General features: G+C 35.7%; 1 protein-coding gene across 1 annotated transcript in view; it reads left to right on the top strand.

The window, feature by feature from the left end:
• The window catches only part of LOC150086865 (UDP-N-acetylglucosamine transporter-like), a 103,136-nt gene that overhangs the window by 58,859 nt on the left and 24,141 nt on the right, over positions 1 to 20,136 (top strand). Inside the window, exon 4 of the mRNA XM_090372303.1 lies at positions 4,190 to 4,273. Within this exon, the coding sequence (XP_090228429.1) occupies positions 4,190 to 4,273 (84 nt within the window). The remainder of the gene's footprint in view (positions 1 to 4,189; positions 4,274 to 20,136) is intronic.

The raw sequence follows: 20,136 nt of genomic DNA, 5'->3' as shown, positions 1-20,136 counted from the left end.
ATTACTGTAAGGAGAATGTGGCCAAAATGCTAGAGTAATAGCAAGATTATTTTCCAAGAAACATCCTTAGGGCACTTCAAATATTACATACCACAATTATGCATGTTGTGAATCTCATGTTGTGATGTATAAAAAAAAAAATCATGTATAGAATTTGGAATATCATGAAGATGTTACAAATTCTGTCATGTCCAACTGAGTGTTTGGGATGCTTCTTCCATGTGATGATGTTACCAACAGCAAACTCAAAATGGGAAGCATTCAAGGAACTAATCTTGGTGGCTACCAGGCTTTACATACCAACTAAGAAATATTGTTCAAGGTTTAGGCCTAAATGGTTGTCAGATGGACTAATGAGACATGTGGCAGAGAAGAAAAATGCATGGGATACATACAAATTAATGGGTGACATGGAAGCCTATGATAGATATAAGTTGGTCTGTAACCAAGTCACAAAGGAGATTAGGCAGGCAAAGGCAGACTACGAAAAATCCTTGGCAAAGGATGCAAAGAAAAACAGAAAGGAGTTCTTTACATACTTGAACTCGAGAAGGAAAGGGATGAATCAGATTGGTCCACTGGATATTGATGGTTCAACAGTTGAGGATCCTGCTCAGGTGGCTAACAATCTAAACGAGTATTTTGCATCTACATTCACGCATGAGGAGTTATTCAGGAAGGAGAATGATGTAGGTAAAGTAAACATTGGCAGTGAGCTGGATGATTTTGTAATAACTGAGAGGAAAGTGGAGGAGAGATTGTTGAGGATAAACATAAAAAAGGCACCTGGGGTGGATGGGATCTATCCAGTTATATTAAAGGAGGCAGCAAAGGAAGTATGCAAACCCCTAGCCATAATTATGAGAGCTTCTTTGGACTCAGGGGAGGTACCCATAGACTGGAGATGTGCAAATGTAACCCCAATTCACAAAGGAGGATCAAAGGCTGACACAAGTAATTATAGACCTGTTAGTTTAACTTCTGTTCCAGGTAAATTAATGGAGGCACTGGTTAAAGAAGCACTGCAGGATCATCTAGACAAGAATTCAGTTATAGCTCAGACGCAGCATGGTTTTGTTAAGGGCAGGTCTTGCCTGACCAATTTGATTGGATACTATGATGTAGTCACAAAAGAACTGGATGCAGGGAATAACTTTGATATTATATATTTGGATCTTAGAAAGGCTTTTGATACTGTTGCACATGGAAGACTGCTGCACAAATTGGAGCAGTGTGGCATTGGAGGCAAATTGCTGCTATGGATAAGGGGATGGTTGAGTGGCAGAAGACAGAGAGTGGTAATCAATGGACACTGCTAAACGTGGACTAATGTTATTAGTGGAGTTCCTCAGGGTTCAGTGTTGGGTCCGTTGTTGTTTTCGGTGTTTATGAATGATATTGATGATGGGATATCAAGTTTAATGTCTAAGTTTGCAGATGATACAAAGGTTGGCAGGGTCGTTAAGGACACTACTGACGCTATGCTGCTGCAACAGGATCTGGAAAGGTTGAACAGATGGGCTGAGAGGTGGCAAATGAAGTTTAACATTGACAAATGTAAAGTACTACATATGGGTAACAGTAACCCCAGAGCAATGTATCAACTCTGCGGTACTACACTGACAGTGGTGGAGAATGAAAAGGACCTGGGGGTAATTGTGCAGGCAGATATGAAGTTCTCTGAGCAGTGCAGACGAGCTGCAAGAGTAGCTCATGGTGTCTTGTCAATGATATACAGGAATTTTTCTAGCAGGGATAAGGAGGTGATTATTCCCTTGTATAAGGCAATGGTTAGGCCACATCTTGAGTACTGTATACAGGTCTGGAGGCCTCATTTCAAGAAGGATGTAGAGCTGCTGGAACGGGTACAGAGAAGGGCAACAAGATTAGTAAATGGAACAAAGGGTTGCTCTTACGAAGAAAGGCTTAAGTTTTGCAAATTACAGAGTCTGGAGACTAGGCACCGGCGAGGTGATCTGATAGAGGTGTATAAGGCTTTGAATGGTTTGAGCATGCTCAATGCCAATGGGATTCTTCATCTTTCTCAGAATAATCACCTCAGAGGGCATAAATTCAAATTGAGGAAGGACGGATGTCGGATAGATGTGCGGAAATTTGCCTTTGGCCAGCGGGTGGTTGGTTGGTGGAACCGACTTCCATCACTTGTTGTTGAAGTTGATAGCCTAAACAAATTTAAAGCTCAACTGGACAGGTATTTCGAACGAACGGAGGGGTGAAATGGGAGAGGGTTTTTTTTTTTTTTTTTTTGGCTGATGCTGAATAAGCTTGCTTTCTTGCATCATATGCCTCTACTAATGCTAATGTGTGCAATCATGCACACTTGAATTTGGAGGATCCTTTAAAAGAATATACTGTATCTCTATCATTTTTTTTTTCAAGGTTTGCATTGAAGCTGAAATTCATTACTATATAATGACTTTCAGCTTCATTACATTATAATTTATTACATAAGTTACAAGCTTGTATTATGGCAGAAGGCCACATAGTTTATGTAACATTTAAGTACATGTTGGCTCTCTTTTGAAACTACTCTGCCATTAGTATCTTGTATAAACAGTGTAAAAGGTAAATTAATTTTTTGTGGTGTGTATCTACTGTTGTTTTTGTTATTAGTTACACTGTTACCTTTCATTTGTGGAAATAATGGCAGCAGCCATGCAATGTTATTTAACATTACTGATGACTGGTCTTTGATAACAAATGGCCAGATTACAAAGTTCAGTACTGAAATATCCATTCCCATTTCATTTATTCCTTTTTTAATTTCCCAATATGAATTTATTATTGCACATTTTTCCTTCCTTAAACTTTTTTCATGAAATTACTGCTTTTCACCCCAGCATTTTTTAAAAAATAATTCTTTTGAATGTTATTTCTTTTGTCATTCCTTGCAAGAGGAGATGCAATGCAACTATCCTTGTACAGCTGGCTGTTCAACACAGCTAAGCATACCTATTGAAAAGCAACCATTGTATGTGTTTATTTTTTCTTTAAATAAAATGAGGAAAAATATTTCACCTAATTAACTATTTTTCTCAGTTTGACCAACTTTCCCAATGAGAAAACAAGTTAATTAAGTGAAATTTAAATATTATAACATCTAAATGGTAATAGTCCAATTTTTAACATAAAAAATTTCAGCCCAAATATGACAAAAACAGGTCCAGAAGACAAATTGTCTGAACCTAAAAATAAGTGGGATTGATCCTGGTGTGTTTTAATTGAAAATAATTTGCACTGCATGAAATGTGTTTTCCAAAAGTAAATAAAATAGCTATAACTTTGGTCCATAAGAAACAAACATGATTGTATAATCACTAGAAGATTATTATAAAGGGCAACAATAATTGTAGTAGTAATGCACATTATGTTGCAGTAGTACATGCAAGAGTAGCTTGTTTTCTAGAATGTTTGTATTTTCCAAAATAAGTACAGTACATTCTTCATGTCTAATTATGTCTGGAATCTTCTTTCAGTCGGTATCTGTCAGTGTGAATTTTAGTATTTCTCCATTATAGTCTTCAGTTTTAGTCTGCACCATTGGTTATTTTTTAATTGGAGAAGTATACAACCACAAAAAATTATTCACATCACTGTGTTTGTATACAAAATGTGCTACACACCTGACATTGCAATGATTTGCTACAGGATTTTGATTTTTTTCTCTCTCCATATTGCTGTACATTGGAAGGGGATAATCAAGAAGTAATTTTTTTGAGATAACAAGATTGTTATTATTAGAGATATTATTTGTGTTTATCTAATATAATGTCAGAATAAAGGTAAAATTTAAAATGCACCAAATTATCCTAATCTGGAAGGCTTCCCAGTGTCTCTCCACATTACCTTTAGAGTGAAGTTGCTTTTTCATCTTGTAAATATATATATTTTTTAACTATGTATCCATTGACCTGTAATATTTTTTGATTCTAATTTCTTTCATGTGAGTTACTTCATGTTTCATTGACTGGTGGTAAAGTTGCTGTATTAATAATTTTTTTTTTTTTTTTTTTTTGCAGCTACATAAAGTAGCTATGTTTACCTGTTTGCTGATGATGACTGTTTTATCCCCAAATATCATCTTGCCGGTAATTTCTTAATTTTCTTTGTTCTGCTATTTTAAATATTTTGTTGTTAATGCTCTTTTTTTCCTCCCTCCTCTCCTTAGGTGGCTATTCCATCACTTGTTTATACACTTCAGAATAATTTGATTTATGTTGGAGCTACACATTTAGATGCAGCAACATGTCAGGTAATATATTCTTATTCCCTTTATTATATTAAATTTTATTAACTACCTTATTATTTTATTCCTAGATACTCCAGAATATATTATTTTTGATTAGATTCACCTAAGCTTTAGTTGTGTTTACCTTAATGCCATTATAAGGAAAATTGTTTGCTGTCCTATTTTTTTTTATTGAATTTACTGGTGGGTGAGGGTTCTGTTCACAGCATACTTTGGTCATCAAACCCCTACTCAACAAAACAGACTAATGTAATAAATGTATTTTTGATGAGTGATTTACAACAAATTTTGTATTTGGTAGAGGTCAATAATTAAAAGATAAATTGAAGATTTAAAAGTGTATATTAACCTATTTCTTACAACATGGATGTATAATTATTTATGTTGCATATTTTGTCAGGGCTAAAGCCTACTTTTTTGAGCAAGCAAAGTTTATATAAAAGTTATGTAGGTTCTGGCAGAAAACTGTAAACTTGTGGATATTTTGTGGAAAACTTTGAACACAATATTGCAAATCATATTGATCTCTGCAGGGTCTTAGCTGCCAGATATATGTATGCATTCTGATATATACATATTTCTGATGTTCTTTTGATCTGTATTTTGAATGTTAGCATTAGCCATAAGATTCAAGGAAGCCCTAGACTTTTGCTGTAACTGGCCAAAAAATAAACTGCCTATTTGACTCCCTCATGGCATAGGTGTCTGTCCAGTTGAACTTTGAATTTCCCCAAGCTGTCAGCCTCAGTCATCCATGGAGGCAACTTATTCCAGTAATTAAAACCTCTAAACCTTTCCCCATATATGAATTTATGGCCCTCCTAGTTCTAGAATTGTTTAAACAGTGGAAATTCCATCCTCATTCATTTTACTGTCACCTTTCAGTCTTATACACCCCCAGTCAAGTCTCTCGAGATGTCTAGTTTCCAAGTTCTGCAGTCCACATATTTGAAAAGTATTTCCTCATATGGATGCTCTTTTGCCAGTCTCACCAGGCATGTTGCCTGTTGTTAGATCCTTTCCAGAAGCTAGATGCACTTCTTTAAGTGCAAGTCTCCATACTTGAACACAGTGGGATTGTAACCTCCTTATCTCTACAAGTAAATCTGTGATAAATCACCAACAAAACATCATGGGACTCCTCACCTATTATCTACACTGCACAGAGAACTTTATGTATGATTGCCATCCATAACTCCCAAATTCCTTTCTTCTACTGTTTTAGTTAAACCCCAAAATAACTGTGTATCATTTATTTTAGGGTTGCTATTTCCCAAATATCACACTTTCATTTTGCTGTATTACAACATAGCTGCCACTTTTCTGACCAACAAGAAGTCTAAGTCATCATGAAGAAGCTTATGTATCCCTTCATCAGGATCAATTAGAAAAATTAAAAACAACAGTGGTCCCAGTACTGATCCTTGGGGAACTGCTTACATTAGTCCAGAAGAATAACCATTAATTATAACCCTTTGCCTTCTGCCTTGCAGCCATCCTGTGATCCATCTAAAGATTTTCCTTGTGATTCCAACATGTTCCAGCCTATTACAGTAACCTCTCATGCGGGAGGGCTGAATCAAATTGCTTTGCTGAAATCCATGTAAAAAATGTTGAAATTATTTCCTGTATCCAGCTCATAAGTGACTCTGTCAAAATAGCTAACCAGGCTAGTTAAACATGATTTTCCCTTTACAAAACAGTGTTTCATTCAGAATTCCATTTCTAAGTAAATGAATCTTTATTGCACTCTTGATTATTGCCTGTGTGATTTTCCCTACCACTGAAGAGACTGACCAGTCTGTAGTTACCCACTTCTCCTAGAACTACCTTTATGTATTGGCAGTACATTAGCACTTCTCCATTCCAGTGGAATTTCTCCAGAGTCCAGTGATTAAGATTAATTGCATTCTCTTACCACCTCCCTCAAAATTGCTGGGTATGTACATCTCTAGGAGCCTTTCTTGCTTTAGGCTTGTAAGTTATAATAATAAGTAATCTTCTGAAATTTGGATATACTAATTTCATCCTTTCCTGCTTTTCCTCACAGTTTCTCATCACCACAAAGGGTCTCTCTCTTCTGTAAATATCAATGCCAAGTACAATTCATCTGCAACATCATTTGGGTTATCTAAGACTTTCCTGCACCCATTACAGAAGGGTCACACCTGATTTATTTATTATTATTTTTTTTATTTGTATATGTGAAAAACTCCTTTGGCTACTTGGTTTTTTCCATTAAGGTTGTTATTATATTAATACCACTTTTATGCCACGAGAAATTAATAATATAGTTTATTAGGCTGTTTACGTAAATTACTATACTTTAAGGTGATGTTTCACGTATCTTACGGATACCCATCATCAGACAATGCTGTTGGGGGAAACAGAAAATAGAAAAGGTTACAAATTTGAATATTTTTAGACTATTACAGTTACAATTACCAATAAAACAATTATAATTACTAATGTTACAGTTATAATATAATTACCAATATTACAAATTACAATTGCCAATATTACAATTGCTGTTACAAAAGAAAACAGGAAATCAAAGGTAAATACAAAGAGATTAAATTTTTATTTGCTGTTAGACTCCTCTTGCCATGCTCCCAGAGCCTGATGTGCATACAAGCAAGAGGCGCTGCCACTTAATTTATAGGTGAGGGATTAACTCCATTAGCCAATCAGATAGTGTCAAGTTTTGATCCTGGGTTCTTACTTTACGCTTTCTTTTATTTGAGGGTTCTGGTGTAGTCCTGAATTACACCAGGATCCAGGATAAAAACTTTACACTATCCGACTGGCTGATGGAGTTAATTCCTCACCTATAAATTAACTGCTGGCAGCATCTCTTGCCTGTATGCACTCCAGGCTTTGGGAGCATCGGAAAGCGGAGTCTATCATCAGGTAAGAATTTAATATCTTTGTATTTACCTTAGACTTCCTGTTTTCTTTTGTAACAGTAATTCCAAACTTAATACTTTAGAATCATAAACTGTAATTGTAATATTGGTAATTGTAATTTGTAATATTGGTAAGTATAATTGTATTATTGGTAATTGTAACTGTAATATTCCAAATTATTCAAATTTGTAACCCTTTCTATTTTCTGTAATTTTCCCCAACAGCATTGTCTGACAATGGGTATTGGTAAGATACCTGAAATGTCACCTTAATGTATAGTAATTTAGGTGAACATCCTAATAAATTACATTATTAATTTCACATGGTGTATATAATCCTTTGTCCTTGCCCTTTGCCAAGAATTTCTCATAATCTGCCGTTGCCAGCAGACCTTCTCTAACTTTCTCTGTGGTACTATTACAGATCAGTGTACAGCTGTTATAAGCTTCAATATATTTTTTTTATTACTAACTTTTCCATGCTGTCTTCTGTTATATTAAACTCACTAGTTCATTTTTCATCCGTCTTGGAATATCCTTCTAGGGCTTTACTTTCTTAAAGATATATATGCATTCAAGACTTCTGTGACTATTGCTTTAAGGGTATACCATAATTCTAATGTGTTTTTGCTCTGTGAGCTATCTCTCCAATTAATAAATCCCATGGCAAGCCGACGGGGCTAGCCGGGTGGGTGAAGTGCCTGCCTGGCAACCCAAAGGTCGCGGGTTCGAATCCCGCATCGGGCTTGGATCAAAGTACTGCAAAAACCTTGGGAGGTGCATTATGGCCACAGAAGCCGATGCGGCAACAACTACCAAAAAAAAAATCCCATGGCAAAGGTAGGAATAATCTATTGACCACAACAATGTCAGGATTATGATGAGAGCCTCTACATGCAAATAAAATGATCTAGCAAGTGTGAATATCTTATTATGGGTATCAATTTTCCACTTATTGATTGGAACAAGTAAGAAGAAACTCACTACGGGGAACAAAATTTTTAAATCAACTAGATTACTATTTATTTGTATTGCCATGTTAAGGAAAGTACTTGGAGCAAGAATATTCTAGATTTGATCATCCGCAAATAAGATGATATCATGGGGCTGACAGTACAGGAATATTAACAGGAAGTACTTAACGGAGTGTGAAGTTGGATGCTGAAGACAGAGGTAGCAGTTGTTAAAGGCAGAGGAATAGGTTTTAATTTCAAGAAAAGGAGATTATGATAGCTTACAGATTCTATATTAGCATGCGTAACTTCTGAATCAGGGAAGGCTTTTGTTGCACTCGGGCTGCTTTTGATAAGAAGCATAACCACACCACCCTATCCTTCCTAAATACAATGTATTTAGGAAGGATAGGGAAGACTGGAAATAGGGGAAGCTCATCCCCTTTTTCTATGTGGCACTACATTTCCATTATCCCTGTTATGCCAGTGTTAGTTTTCCTAACCAGGGATTTGTATTCACTCATTTTATTGACTAAACTCTCTGCCATTACTGTAAACAGTTCAGACTAAGTGTTCACAGGGCATGTAAACTACCCTGACATGCCCCTTGAAGTTATTTAAGCTTGTTTTCTAGCATTAGCATCCCATTCATGTGAACTATCACTATCCTCAGAAAATCTACATCTTACTAATATTGGCTTGAGATGAGTACAAGTATTACTTTGACCCCATGTCATTAGATAACTGTGTACCTGTAATATCTTGTACTCCTTAGCAGTTCCTCTGAATCCCTAAGATATCCTCAGTGATACTGGCAGAAATTATTATACCACCTATGTTCAAATGTATCTTGTTTTTACAAAACATTCATTCTTACCTTGTGCAGGCCACTCTGATGGAAATTTCCCTCCCAAAAACTTTGCAGAGTCCTTCAAGTCTGGAATTAATCCATAAAATCCTTTGTCGTGTCTGGGCAGAATTGCAGACACACATTCTGCCCTAACTAGTGGCAGTTTTTTTAGCATGGTCCTATATTTATTCAATAAATTATGTTTGTGTGCTTAATATCATTAGTCTCCACATGAATAATAATGCTCACTAAGCCCCCACCCCTTAAAATCTGACAGTCTGTTTGCGACATTAATTTTTGCTCCCAGCAGATTATACTTTGGTTTTAGTCCACCTATTCTTATTACATAAAATGTTACCTGTTTTCCTGATGATAGAACTAAATCCTTTTTAATAAAGAATTCTTTGCACTTGATTATTCTGTTGTGGGTCTTGAATCAATGCTGGATCATTTGGCATTTGTTGATTTATTTCCATAATGAAGTACTCTCATAAGGGAAATATTTTATATTGAAAAGAAAATTGTGTTCACACTGGAAATAGATGATTTTTGCCCTGTTTCTCATTGGTTAAGATTGAACAATAAACAGTTGATATGATTGATTGTCAGCAACTGATTCTGATCAGTAAGCTTTCTGAGCTAGTATTGACTTGTGTTGCTTAAACCATACTCATGCCTCAGTATTAGTTACTAGCCCACTACAAAAATTATAATATGGAGTGAGATTTTTTGTTAAAAATTTTGTTGATTACTTTTTTCCATTACACAAATATGACAGAGATGAAGGCCTAACTTTTTAACATGTTCGCTGCCACCCAAATCTGAGAGAAACATTCTATGTGCTGTAATTTTTGGAATGTTGTTAAAAAAAAAAAACATTTCTAACATGTGTAGCATTCTGAAAACTCATGCACAATGATTAAAAATTAAACGTTTTGGAATTCACTGAAAGCACACACTTTTGTGCTGAGTTGTAAATCAGAACTAGTCTTAAAATTTTATAAAAAATTTATTCATATATGTAAAGTAACATCAACACAGGCAAAAAAAAAAACTGTGTACAAGTCTGTAAACAAACAGTAAGCATTACTGCAAAGCATTCAGTCATTGCGCCAGTACCGAGTAGTTGTTAATTTCATATGCTCTTACATTTATGGTTCTCATATGCACTGAACGCAGTTGTGAATTTCAGCAGATCACTCCTACTGCCAGTTTATGCATATGTGTTGAGGCAGTGAAAGTGTTGAGAGCCCTGTATGTACTTGAATAAGACTTGCCCATTTGTTACACATCAGTGAATTTTTTTGGAGGCGGGGTGACAACAGTAAACTGTGACATTGGTTTTCTTCACTTAATAAGGGCGGCCATTTTCCCCCCCTCCCCATTCCCCCATAAACACTATCTGTTCCACAAAGTTCTGTTGCAGACATTTCTGGAACAGGACGTGGTACAACCAAGGTGTGTGTTCAGTACAGAGCATGTGAAGAAATTAGGTGCCAACTCAGCATTCTGACTGGTGTTTATGAGAGTTTGAAGAGTAGGGTCGATGCCCTGAAAGGAATTAAAATGGGAGAGCCCATCAAGCTTTCATCTGCCCAACTGAATGCCAGAGCTCACACTTGAACATCAGACAGTACAATACAGTGGCAATCTCCAAGGCAGAATGCACTAGTCACACAGGAGGTAGTTATTGTTGTTGACTTGTTTCTCAGGGAAATGGGAAATATGTTGTGCAAGGATAGGTGGAATAGGACCAGGGTGTGTCTGCTAGGGCAGAAGTAGATGATGTTATAGAACAGGTATCATCTTTTAAGGGCACAAAAGATATTATTGTACACATTGGCACTAATGATATTAGAATATGAGATCTAAGGACTTAACAAGTATAGAACAACGTTGGGAAAAAGTCGCAAGTTAGGATTGAATTTTAAAGTGCCTGCAATTCTACCCAGACATGATAGGAGGGAGTACATGTTGAGAGCCTTATCAGTCAATTTGGCCCTGGAGAGAATGTGCAAGGATCATAGGGTAGAATTTTTCTCAGTGTGGTCTGTGCTTGTTAATAGTGGACTCTTTTTACAGGGGTGCAATACACTTAAATAGGCATAATAGGTGTGTTGGAAAACTGCTAGCTTGAGGAGATATGCAGCCTAATAGACTAACTAGAGCTATAAGCAGAGGTGAAAGTGATTCTTTCACTGCTTCTATTAGACCATGCAGGAGCCTGGGAAGCAAGATGTTGGGGATTTCAGGCCCTGGGTTATCATTGAACAGGTAAATACATGGGCTGTGTTAAGGTAGCTAAGAGTAAGAACATGTCCATGTACACCAGCAGTTCCCAACTGACTCACTAACCCCTTTCAACATAATATTTTTATCGTGAACCACTAAGCCCCTATATATATATATATATATATATATGATTTCTCTGAAATCATATAGTTCTGAATTTTTATTATAAAATATTTCCAATACTATATTTTTATAAGTGATATTGCATAATAATATAAACTTATTAAATACTTATACATAACAATGGTCTTTGATAATGAAAAAAAAATTAGTATGGAAAATATATTTATTTAACACAATATACTATAAGGTAGTAAACTAATTAAAAAATTTCGGAAGATGTGGTTTCTTTCGTTGGCGTTACTTTTTTTTAAAATTTTATTTTACTTTGTTCTATCTTCATTTATTATTAGTTGTTATTTTTATAAACCTTTTACCACAGCTGAATGGTGTTGTTACATATTGGTATGTTTGCACACAAACCACCCCCCCACTAACATCCTGTCATGCATGCTTGCTATGTGAGGATGCGAGACTCAAACCACAACTAAATATAAATTTTGAACGGATCTGCAAAAATTAACATTAAACTATTTTGTAGTTTACAAAAATACACTTATGTAAATCTAAGCAGACGGCATATCAGAATTTTCAGTGCGAACAACCAGTTGGGAACTGCTGATGTACATTTAAAGCCAGAAGCATTGTAAATAAACTTTATATACTGATTAAGTCATCAAATGCAGACATTGTATGAATATCAAAGACATGGTGTCACTCAGACATAAGCGATGTTGAATTTGAATATGGGGAGTACAGTGTATACAGGAGGGGTGGAGGGGTTATGTTCTTAGTTAAGAAGCATATTAAATCTAAGGCAGTGTGCATCCAGTCAACATAGGTGGCTGGATGCACAGCATAAGATTTAATATTGCATCGTTGAATGTGCCAGTGTAATGTTGAGTTAGTTTGGTGTGATATAAGTACTGGAAAAACAAAACTGTGAGTGGATTATAGGCCTAATGACTGTGATGAGTATACCAAAGAAAGAGTGGGCCAGTAAATCAGTATGTCTTATAATGGGGATTTTAACTGTCCAGAGTTGATTGGAATTTGTGGGTTGGTCAATCACACACTAGCAAGAGTTTTGTAGATTTCTTGGATAACTGTTTTTTACAGCAGCATGTTAGAGGACAATAAGAGGAAGCAATACTCTTGATCTGATTATCAGCAGTAATTCTTCATGCATTAAGAATCTGCAGGTAAAAGATCCACTGGTTGGCAGTGATCACAGTGTACTAATGTGGAATTTAATTAAAGACATAACTACTATCAAGGGTAAAGGGAAAGGTTTTTGCTTCCTAAGGGTGACTACAGTGGTTTCAGACCATTTTTAAATTCTGTGCAGTGGGACAAATGGATGTTGTTACCAACACCAAATTCTACATGGGAAGCATTGTTCAGGGAATTAATAATAGAAGGTACTAGGCTTTTCATACCAACGAAGAAATACTGTTCAAAGCTTAGACCTAAATGGATGTTAGATGAACTATTGAGACACATGGTAGAGAAGAAAAGTGCATGGGATGCATATAAATTATCAGGTGGAACAGAAGCCTATGGTAAATATAAATTAGTCTGCAATCAAATCAGAAAGAGGTCTGGCAAAGAATGCAAATAAAAGCAGCAAAGCCTTCTATGCTTATATTAACAGTAGTAGGAAGGAGTTGAATCACATTGGACCACTTGATGTCAGTGGGTTAACTGTTGATGACCCTGCTCAGGTTGCTGACAAATTGAATAGGTATTTTGCATCTACATTCGCATATGAAGAATTCTTTAGGAGAGGGGATGCCAGTAGTTTATCAAACTCTAACTTGGAGCTAAATGATTTTCTCTGGACATAAAAAAAAAAAAAGTGTCTTGGCAGGATGGAATCTATCCAGTTATATTAAGGGAGGCAGCAAAGGTGGTAAGCAAACCCTTTGCCATAATTATGAGAGCATCCTTGGAATTAGGGGAGGTTCCTGCAGATATGCAGATGTATCCTGAACTCACAAAGGGAATAAAAAAAAAAAGTGATATGAATAATAACAGATCTGTTAGCGTAACGTCTGTTCTAGGGAAATGAATTGAGTTACCGATTAAAGGGAGATTATGTAATAGTATTGGAATGGTTATATTCAGTATTCTTCACTTGAATGCAAACAGTTTCTCTCACTGTATAATAAAGAGTATTTATTATAATATTCCAGTTGAAAAAAATAAAGTAACTAAATGGTAAATTTTCTCTTTAACCCCTCTACTTCTCAACGGGAATGGGCAGGAGCTCTCTACTCCTGAAGAAATAGTAAACGCTTGAGCCACGTCCTTTCAATTCAACTATATGCCTCATATACATATAATCCAACCAAAAAAATTAAAACTTTGGCTGAGAAATTGCAACTGAATTTCTCAGCTAGAGTTTTTTTTTTTTTTTTTCTCCTGGGGTCCTTCTGGCTGTGAAGGGCTTGTGCAACGGTTCCATTCAGTTTCTCTCACTATATAATAAATAGTGTTCATTATAATGTTCCAGCATTTAAATAGCAAATCATTATCCTCAGTTTTCATCCTTTTTCAATTAGATCTTCATTGCACTATGTAATATTTAGTAATCTTAAGAGGGGGGGTATCAAGTAAAGAACATATACACATTCAAATATTATTACATAACTTCCTTTAATGTGGGATTGTTTCAGGAAGGCACTTTCCAGGTGCTCTCTATCACACTGCCACTAGTTAAAGTTTATAAAAAAACTTCTGGTAAAAAAAATATATAAATTTATTAATGATTTTTCTTGTTTTAGGTATTTTTACTGCATACATTTGTTTTGTTCATATGCTGTTTCATATGGTGTATTGTATATTATATCTGAGCAAGTATGTGTTCATATAAAGAACTCTATAAAGAAATTAGATAGAAAGAATGAAACCTTTAGTCAGACTTCTTTAAGCTGATTTTTATCTCCATTGCATTTACCTCCTTTGCATCTATCTCTTTTAGCTAAAAATCACCACTGTCTTTCAGATTGTGTGGAAATACATGGAATGTGGCTCTTCCTTTTTCCTTGTTTATTTTAAGTATTTATGTTCTCAGTTTTGCCGATGCAAAGTTTGCTAGTCTCTAACCCCCGTGATTGGTGAGGATTCATATAATTTAAAAAAATAAATACAAATTTGAGGCCCCTTGAAGCATTTTCCAGATCCCCTTCCCCCCCACTTTCTTTAAACACAACATTCTTTATGCCCTTATAGTGTATGGAAATTTTGGTGCTGTTTTATCATTTACACCTTGACAATGCTACCTACAACATTCCGTATACAAAGGAGTTTTCACTGGCAACTACCAGTGAAACTGGGCTTGCTGTTCGTCGATATATAGTGACACATACCTTCTAATACTGCAAATACCATCAGTATTAGAAAGTATGTGTTAGAAATGTAATGCAGAATTTTAGAAGACAGATGCGAGATTTGCCATTTATTGTAAAATCTGCCTTTTACCATACGTACATATAATATTTCACTTTGAAAGGTGAGAAATGTAATGTGTCTAACATTTTAAAAAAATAGATGTTGCATTTCATGGTGGTAATAATGGCATACATTTTGAATGTTTATTTGCACCTTTTCTTCCTCTGAGTTTTGCTGATCATGTAGATGCATTGCTCAGAAATATGTTTAATAATAATAAAAAAAAAATTACCTGTTTCATTAGCATATAACATTAGCATGTAAATTGTAAATAAATTATTGGGACCTGTTTAAAAATTTTAAACAGTTTCCCAGTAGTGAAATTGGGAAAAAAATATGGTTGTGGAAGAACAAAAACATTGTTAGTGAAATTGCATGGATATGGAATGAAGAGGTGGTGATGGCTCTAAAAAAAAATTAGCCATTTTTGATTGCTACGAAAAGCAGTAATCAATGTGATTCCAATCTATTTCTCATTGAGATGACTTCATAATAAAAAAACATCATCAAACTGAATGCAGCTTGCTCTCAGTGCCAGCACTGGAAGATGTCTCTACAGGGTATAACATCAGACATCTTTTTCTGAACAACCTCAAAGCATGTGGTACTCCTTTAAAAAAAAAAAAAAAAAACGGTTAGGCTTACTATAGTGCCGTTATGCTAGGCCTAAAAATTAGAGTAGCAAGAGTATTAAAAGAGGCAATTGAACACTTGGCAGTAATAGGCTGTTCTTGTCATCTTATTCATTTGTCATCTCATTCATTTTGCTGAAAAGGGAGCTGCTTGCATTTGAAATTGGATGAATACTTGGTGGAAATTTTCTACTATCTAGAAAGATAGATTTAAATAGTTTCAGCTAATGTACATTTTTAAGCATATGAGTACTCATTAGTTGTCTTTGGTTAAGTATGTGTAACTAGACTGGTTGAACAGTGCCGACCTTTGATCTATTTAACGAGGAGGTTAGAAGTGAGATGAGAAAAGCATTATGAGCATTTTTCCTAGTTACTAAATTGAAAAGTGCAACAAGAAATCACTAGTAAGGTCTCTGATTCATGTTGAAATCCAGTTCATGATCCAAAAGTTTTGAAAAAAGACAAATTGAGAATCCAAGAACAAGAACTTCTAATTTCAAACAAAATGCATTTGAGGCATGTTACCACACTCGTGTTTCCCTCTTCTGACTTAAATAAAACAATTTGCTTGTTTATTTTAAATTTTATGCCAACATTTGAAAATCCAAACATGGCTTTTCAATACAGTATATCTGACATCTGTGTATTGAGGTCATTACTTCTATGCATGTTGAAGAATGTTATGTGCAAATCTATTTTACGAATAGTTTTTAAATTTTCCACATCCATTTTGGAAATTAATTACCATAGCAGATTCTGACTTAGCCATAGGCATTTTTACTGGCAAGGTCATGGAGGGTCAAAAATTAGCATTAGTAGAGGCATATGATGTAAGAAAGCAACCATATACAGGCGGGCCTCGATTAACACGATTAATTCGTCCCGTGAGCGCATCGCGCAAAACGGAAACGCATTAATCGAATATAATAACCAAGGAAAAATTATAATTGGTCCTTGACCTTCTGGAATGTCCATAAAGAATTTTAAAAATACCTTTTAAATAACTTTTTAACTGTATATAATGTAAAAGATAATGAAAATAATTATGGAATTAAATGTTTATTGCATAAAACAGCGGTTCTTAAACTGTGCGCTGCGGAATATTTTAAATTTTCGAGGGAAACACAGCGATACTCGACATCTGTCGGACACCGCACAAACTACTAGCTCAAGGTAGTTCACCGTTTCAGCATTTCTTATTAAGTTGTTTGTACCTAACTACTAAACGAAACTGTTAGGCATTTCTTTTGGTCTGGGTGTGCCTTGAAAAAATTACTGAGACATTAAAGGTGCCGTGAACAGAGAAACTTTGGGAACCTCTGACATAAAATACATAATGAAGAAATGAAATATTGCGGAAATATTTGAACAGTGTTGCGGAAATATTTGAACAGTGTTGACTTTCTCTTTTCATCAATCAATTTCCGATAGCCGACAACAATCTTCTCTGGGCCCTGGCGAAATAAATATCACAGAGAACATCAAACCTTTTGTTTGAGGTTCTATGCGATACGAAAGATTTCATCTAATTCTTTTACCGTTATCTCCTTCGCGGTAACATTTTCATCTGGCTCATTTAAAAATTTGAATTTTTAAATGCAAGTGTGCATTGACTTTATTAGCAGGAGACAAACACGTCTACTTCCGATGCTTGATGGAACACACCAAGGCGGGCAGCAGGCAAATGTTTGTTTATTGACCGTATGACTCGCGGTAAGCTTAACGCGCGATTCAAATCTTTTTCAACTATCGCATAAGAAAAGAAAAAAGATCGCGTTAACTGGAAATTTGCATCGTGTAAAGTGAAAAGTGGTATCATTTTTAAAATAGTGTTAACCAAATATCGCGTTAATCGAACTCGCGTTATGTGAGGCCTAGCTGTACAGCATCTGCCAAAAAAAAAAAAAAAAAAAAAACTTTTTCCATTTTACCCATTCATTCTCTCCAAATGTTTGTCTAGTTCTGCCTTGAATTTATTTAAGCTGTTGACTTCTACGACAGATGGAAGTTTGTTCCAGCAATCAACCACACGCTGTCTAAAAGCAAATTTCTGCACATCTATTCTACAACTCTTTCCTCAATTTGAATTTATGTCACCTCAGGCAATTAATCTGGGCAAGAGGAAGAATCCCATCAGCATTGAGCTTGCTGAAACCATTCAAGGCCTTATATGCCTCAATCAGATCACCTCGCAGATGTCTAGTCACCAGACACTGTAATTTGCAAATCTTACGCCTTTCTTCGTAAGAGCAACCCTTTGTTCCTTTCACTAATCTGGTTGCCATTCTCTGTACTCATTCCAGTTGCTCTACATCCTTCCTAAAATGAGGCCTCTAGACCTGTATGCAGTACTCAAGGTGTGGCCTGACCATTGCCTTATACAAGCAGATAATCACCTCCTGATCCCTGCTAGAAAAATTCCTGTATATCATTGACAAGACACCACTCTTGCAGACCATCTGTATTGCTCAGAAAGCTTCATATCTGACTGCACAATTCCAGCTCCTTTTCATTCTCTACCACTTTGAGTGTAGTACCACACAGTTGATATGTTACTTGGGGTTACTGCTACCCATATGCAGTACTTTACATTTGTCAATGTTAAACTTCAGTTGCCACCTCTCAGCCCATTTGCTCAACGTTTCTAGATCCTCTTGCAGTAGCGTACTGTCATTAGTGACATTAACAACCCTGCCAACCTTCATATCATCTGCAAACTTAGACGTTAAGCCTGATATTCTTTCATCAATGTCATTAATAAATATAGAAAACAACACTGAACCTGGAGGAATCTACTAATAACATTAGTCCACGAAGACTAGTGTCATTGATTACCACTCTGTCTGTATTTCAAGAACACTTGAAGAAAGGGCAGAAGAACCAGAGATCAGATCTTAAGTCTATGTCTGGTAGTTTAAAAATGCAAAGAATTCAAAGTTATAGTCATTTTGCATTTTATAGATTATTCAAAAGCATTTGTGTTCAACATGAAAAAACTATAGGAAACTATGTTTAATATGGGGTTCTCGATCCACATAATTCAGCTGATTAAGCTGCTATACCAGGAACAGGAAGGAACTGTAAGAACCAACATGGGAAACTGACTTATTCAAAATCAGTAAAGGTGTCAGGCAGGACTGTATTTTGCAACCTCAGCTTTTTAATCTTTATGCCGAAGACATCATGCACGAAGCTTTGGAAAATTTAGACAATGCCATCAAAATTGGAGGACTGAAGATAAACAATGTTTGTTATGCAGATGATACTATGCTAATCTGCAATTCCAAGAAGGGTTTGTGAACCAAGTAAGAACAAAGGATTGTTTCCAATTGTGAGTAAAACTAAAATTATGGTGATTGGTGATAATCTCGGTTCCAGTAAAGTGAAGGTTAATGGGCAAGATATCGAAGAAGTTGATTACTTAGGATCAAGAATTAAAAAAATGGTGACTGCTCAAATGATGTAAAGAGAAGACAAGTGATTGTTAAAACATTGATCACTGATCTGGTGAAATTATGGAAAGATCAAAATCTTCCCCTAAAGACGAAACTAAGAATCATTGATTTGATAATTTTTCCAGTTGCCACTTAGGGATGTGAAGGATGAAATCTGAAAAGAGTTGACAGGAAGAAAATTTAGTCATTTGAAATGTGGTGTTACAGGAGAATACTGCATAATTCTTACCTTGATCAAAGAACAAATGAGTGGGTATTGAATAAAATTGGCAGACCTAAAATTCTTCATAGCATCAACTGAAGAAAACTCAAAAATTTAGATGCATAGCAAGAAGGTTTAACTTTCTGTTGAAGAATATAATGGAAGGAAAAATTGAGGGGAAGTGCAGAGGAAGACCTACAACTAGGTGGAGGGATGGGATCAGTGACCTGAGCATGACAGTTTGCGATGCCAGGCATAGAGCACAAGATTGATGCATCTGGAGGAAATTGATGATGGTCAGCTCCTCAGGGAGCTACATGACTGGATGAAGAAGCTGTACTAATGTCTTCATGGTGTAGCTGTACCTGCTGTGCATGTGCACATTTTTTTTTAACTTTACCAGTATCCTATTAGAATGGCATCTACAAATAAAAGGCTTGCTTATGCAATTGGCTACAAATTAAAAGTCATTAGTTATACAAGGAACATGGAAACAGAGCTGCAGAAAGATATTTTGGGCCACCATCAACAGAGAAGATGATCCAGAAGTGGTGGAATCGAGAGGATAAACTCAGTATGGCAATCATAAACAAGCATAACATTTGTCAACCAACAGCAAATTGGGTGGGACTGAATAGCTGGGTAATAGAGCAGAGGAACTGTGGTATTACTGTGTCAACAAAAACAATTGGTTTGGAGGCAAAAGTCAGGGCAGCAGCAAAGGGACTTGATTTTGGTGGCACAGCAAGTTCATGTTATAGATTTAAAGAAAAACCACTTAGCTATGGGGATATGAACAAGGATAGCTCAGAAAATGCCAGAACAATATGAAAACCAAATCTTGGAATTTCACAGATTTATAATTATTGCTAGGAAGTACACAAACTACGAGCATGTCCAAATTGGTAATATAGATGATGTACCCTCAAATAAAAGTATGGATGTTAAAGATACAAAATCAGTAACTGAAGATATCAGGCCACAAAAAGACACACTTCAGTACTGTTTTAGCATATTGTGCTGGTGGAACAAAATTTCTACCTCCTCATTTTCAAGAGAA

Source organism: Mastigoproctus giganteus, chromosome 4 (assembly GCF_048544385.1).
Source record: "Mastigoproctus giganteus isolate SK-2022 chromosome 4, ASM4854438v1, whole genome shotgun sequence".
In the NCBI taxonomy this organism is placed as follows: domain Eukaryota; kingdom Metazoa; phylum Arthropoda; class Arachnida; order Uropygi; family Thelyphonidae; genus Mastigoproctus; species Mastigoproctus giganteus.
The sequence above is the reverse complement of the archived record's forward strand: the minus strand, read 5'-3'. Positions and strand labels throughout refer to the sequence as shown.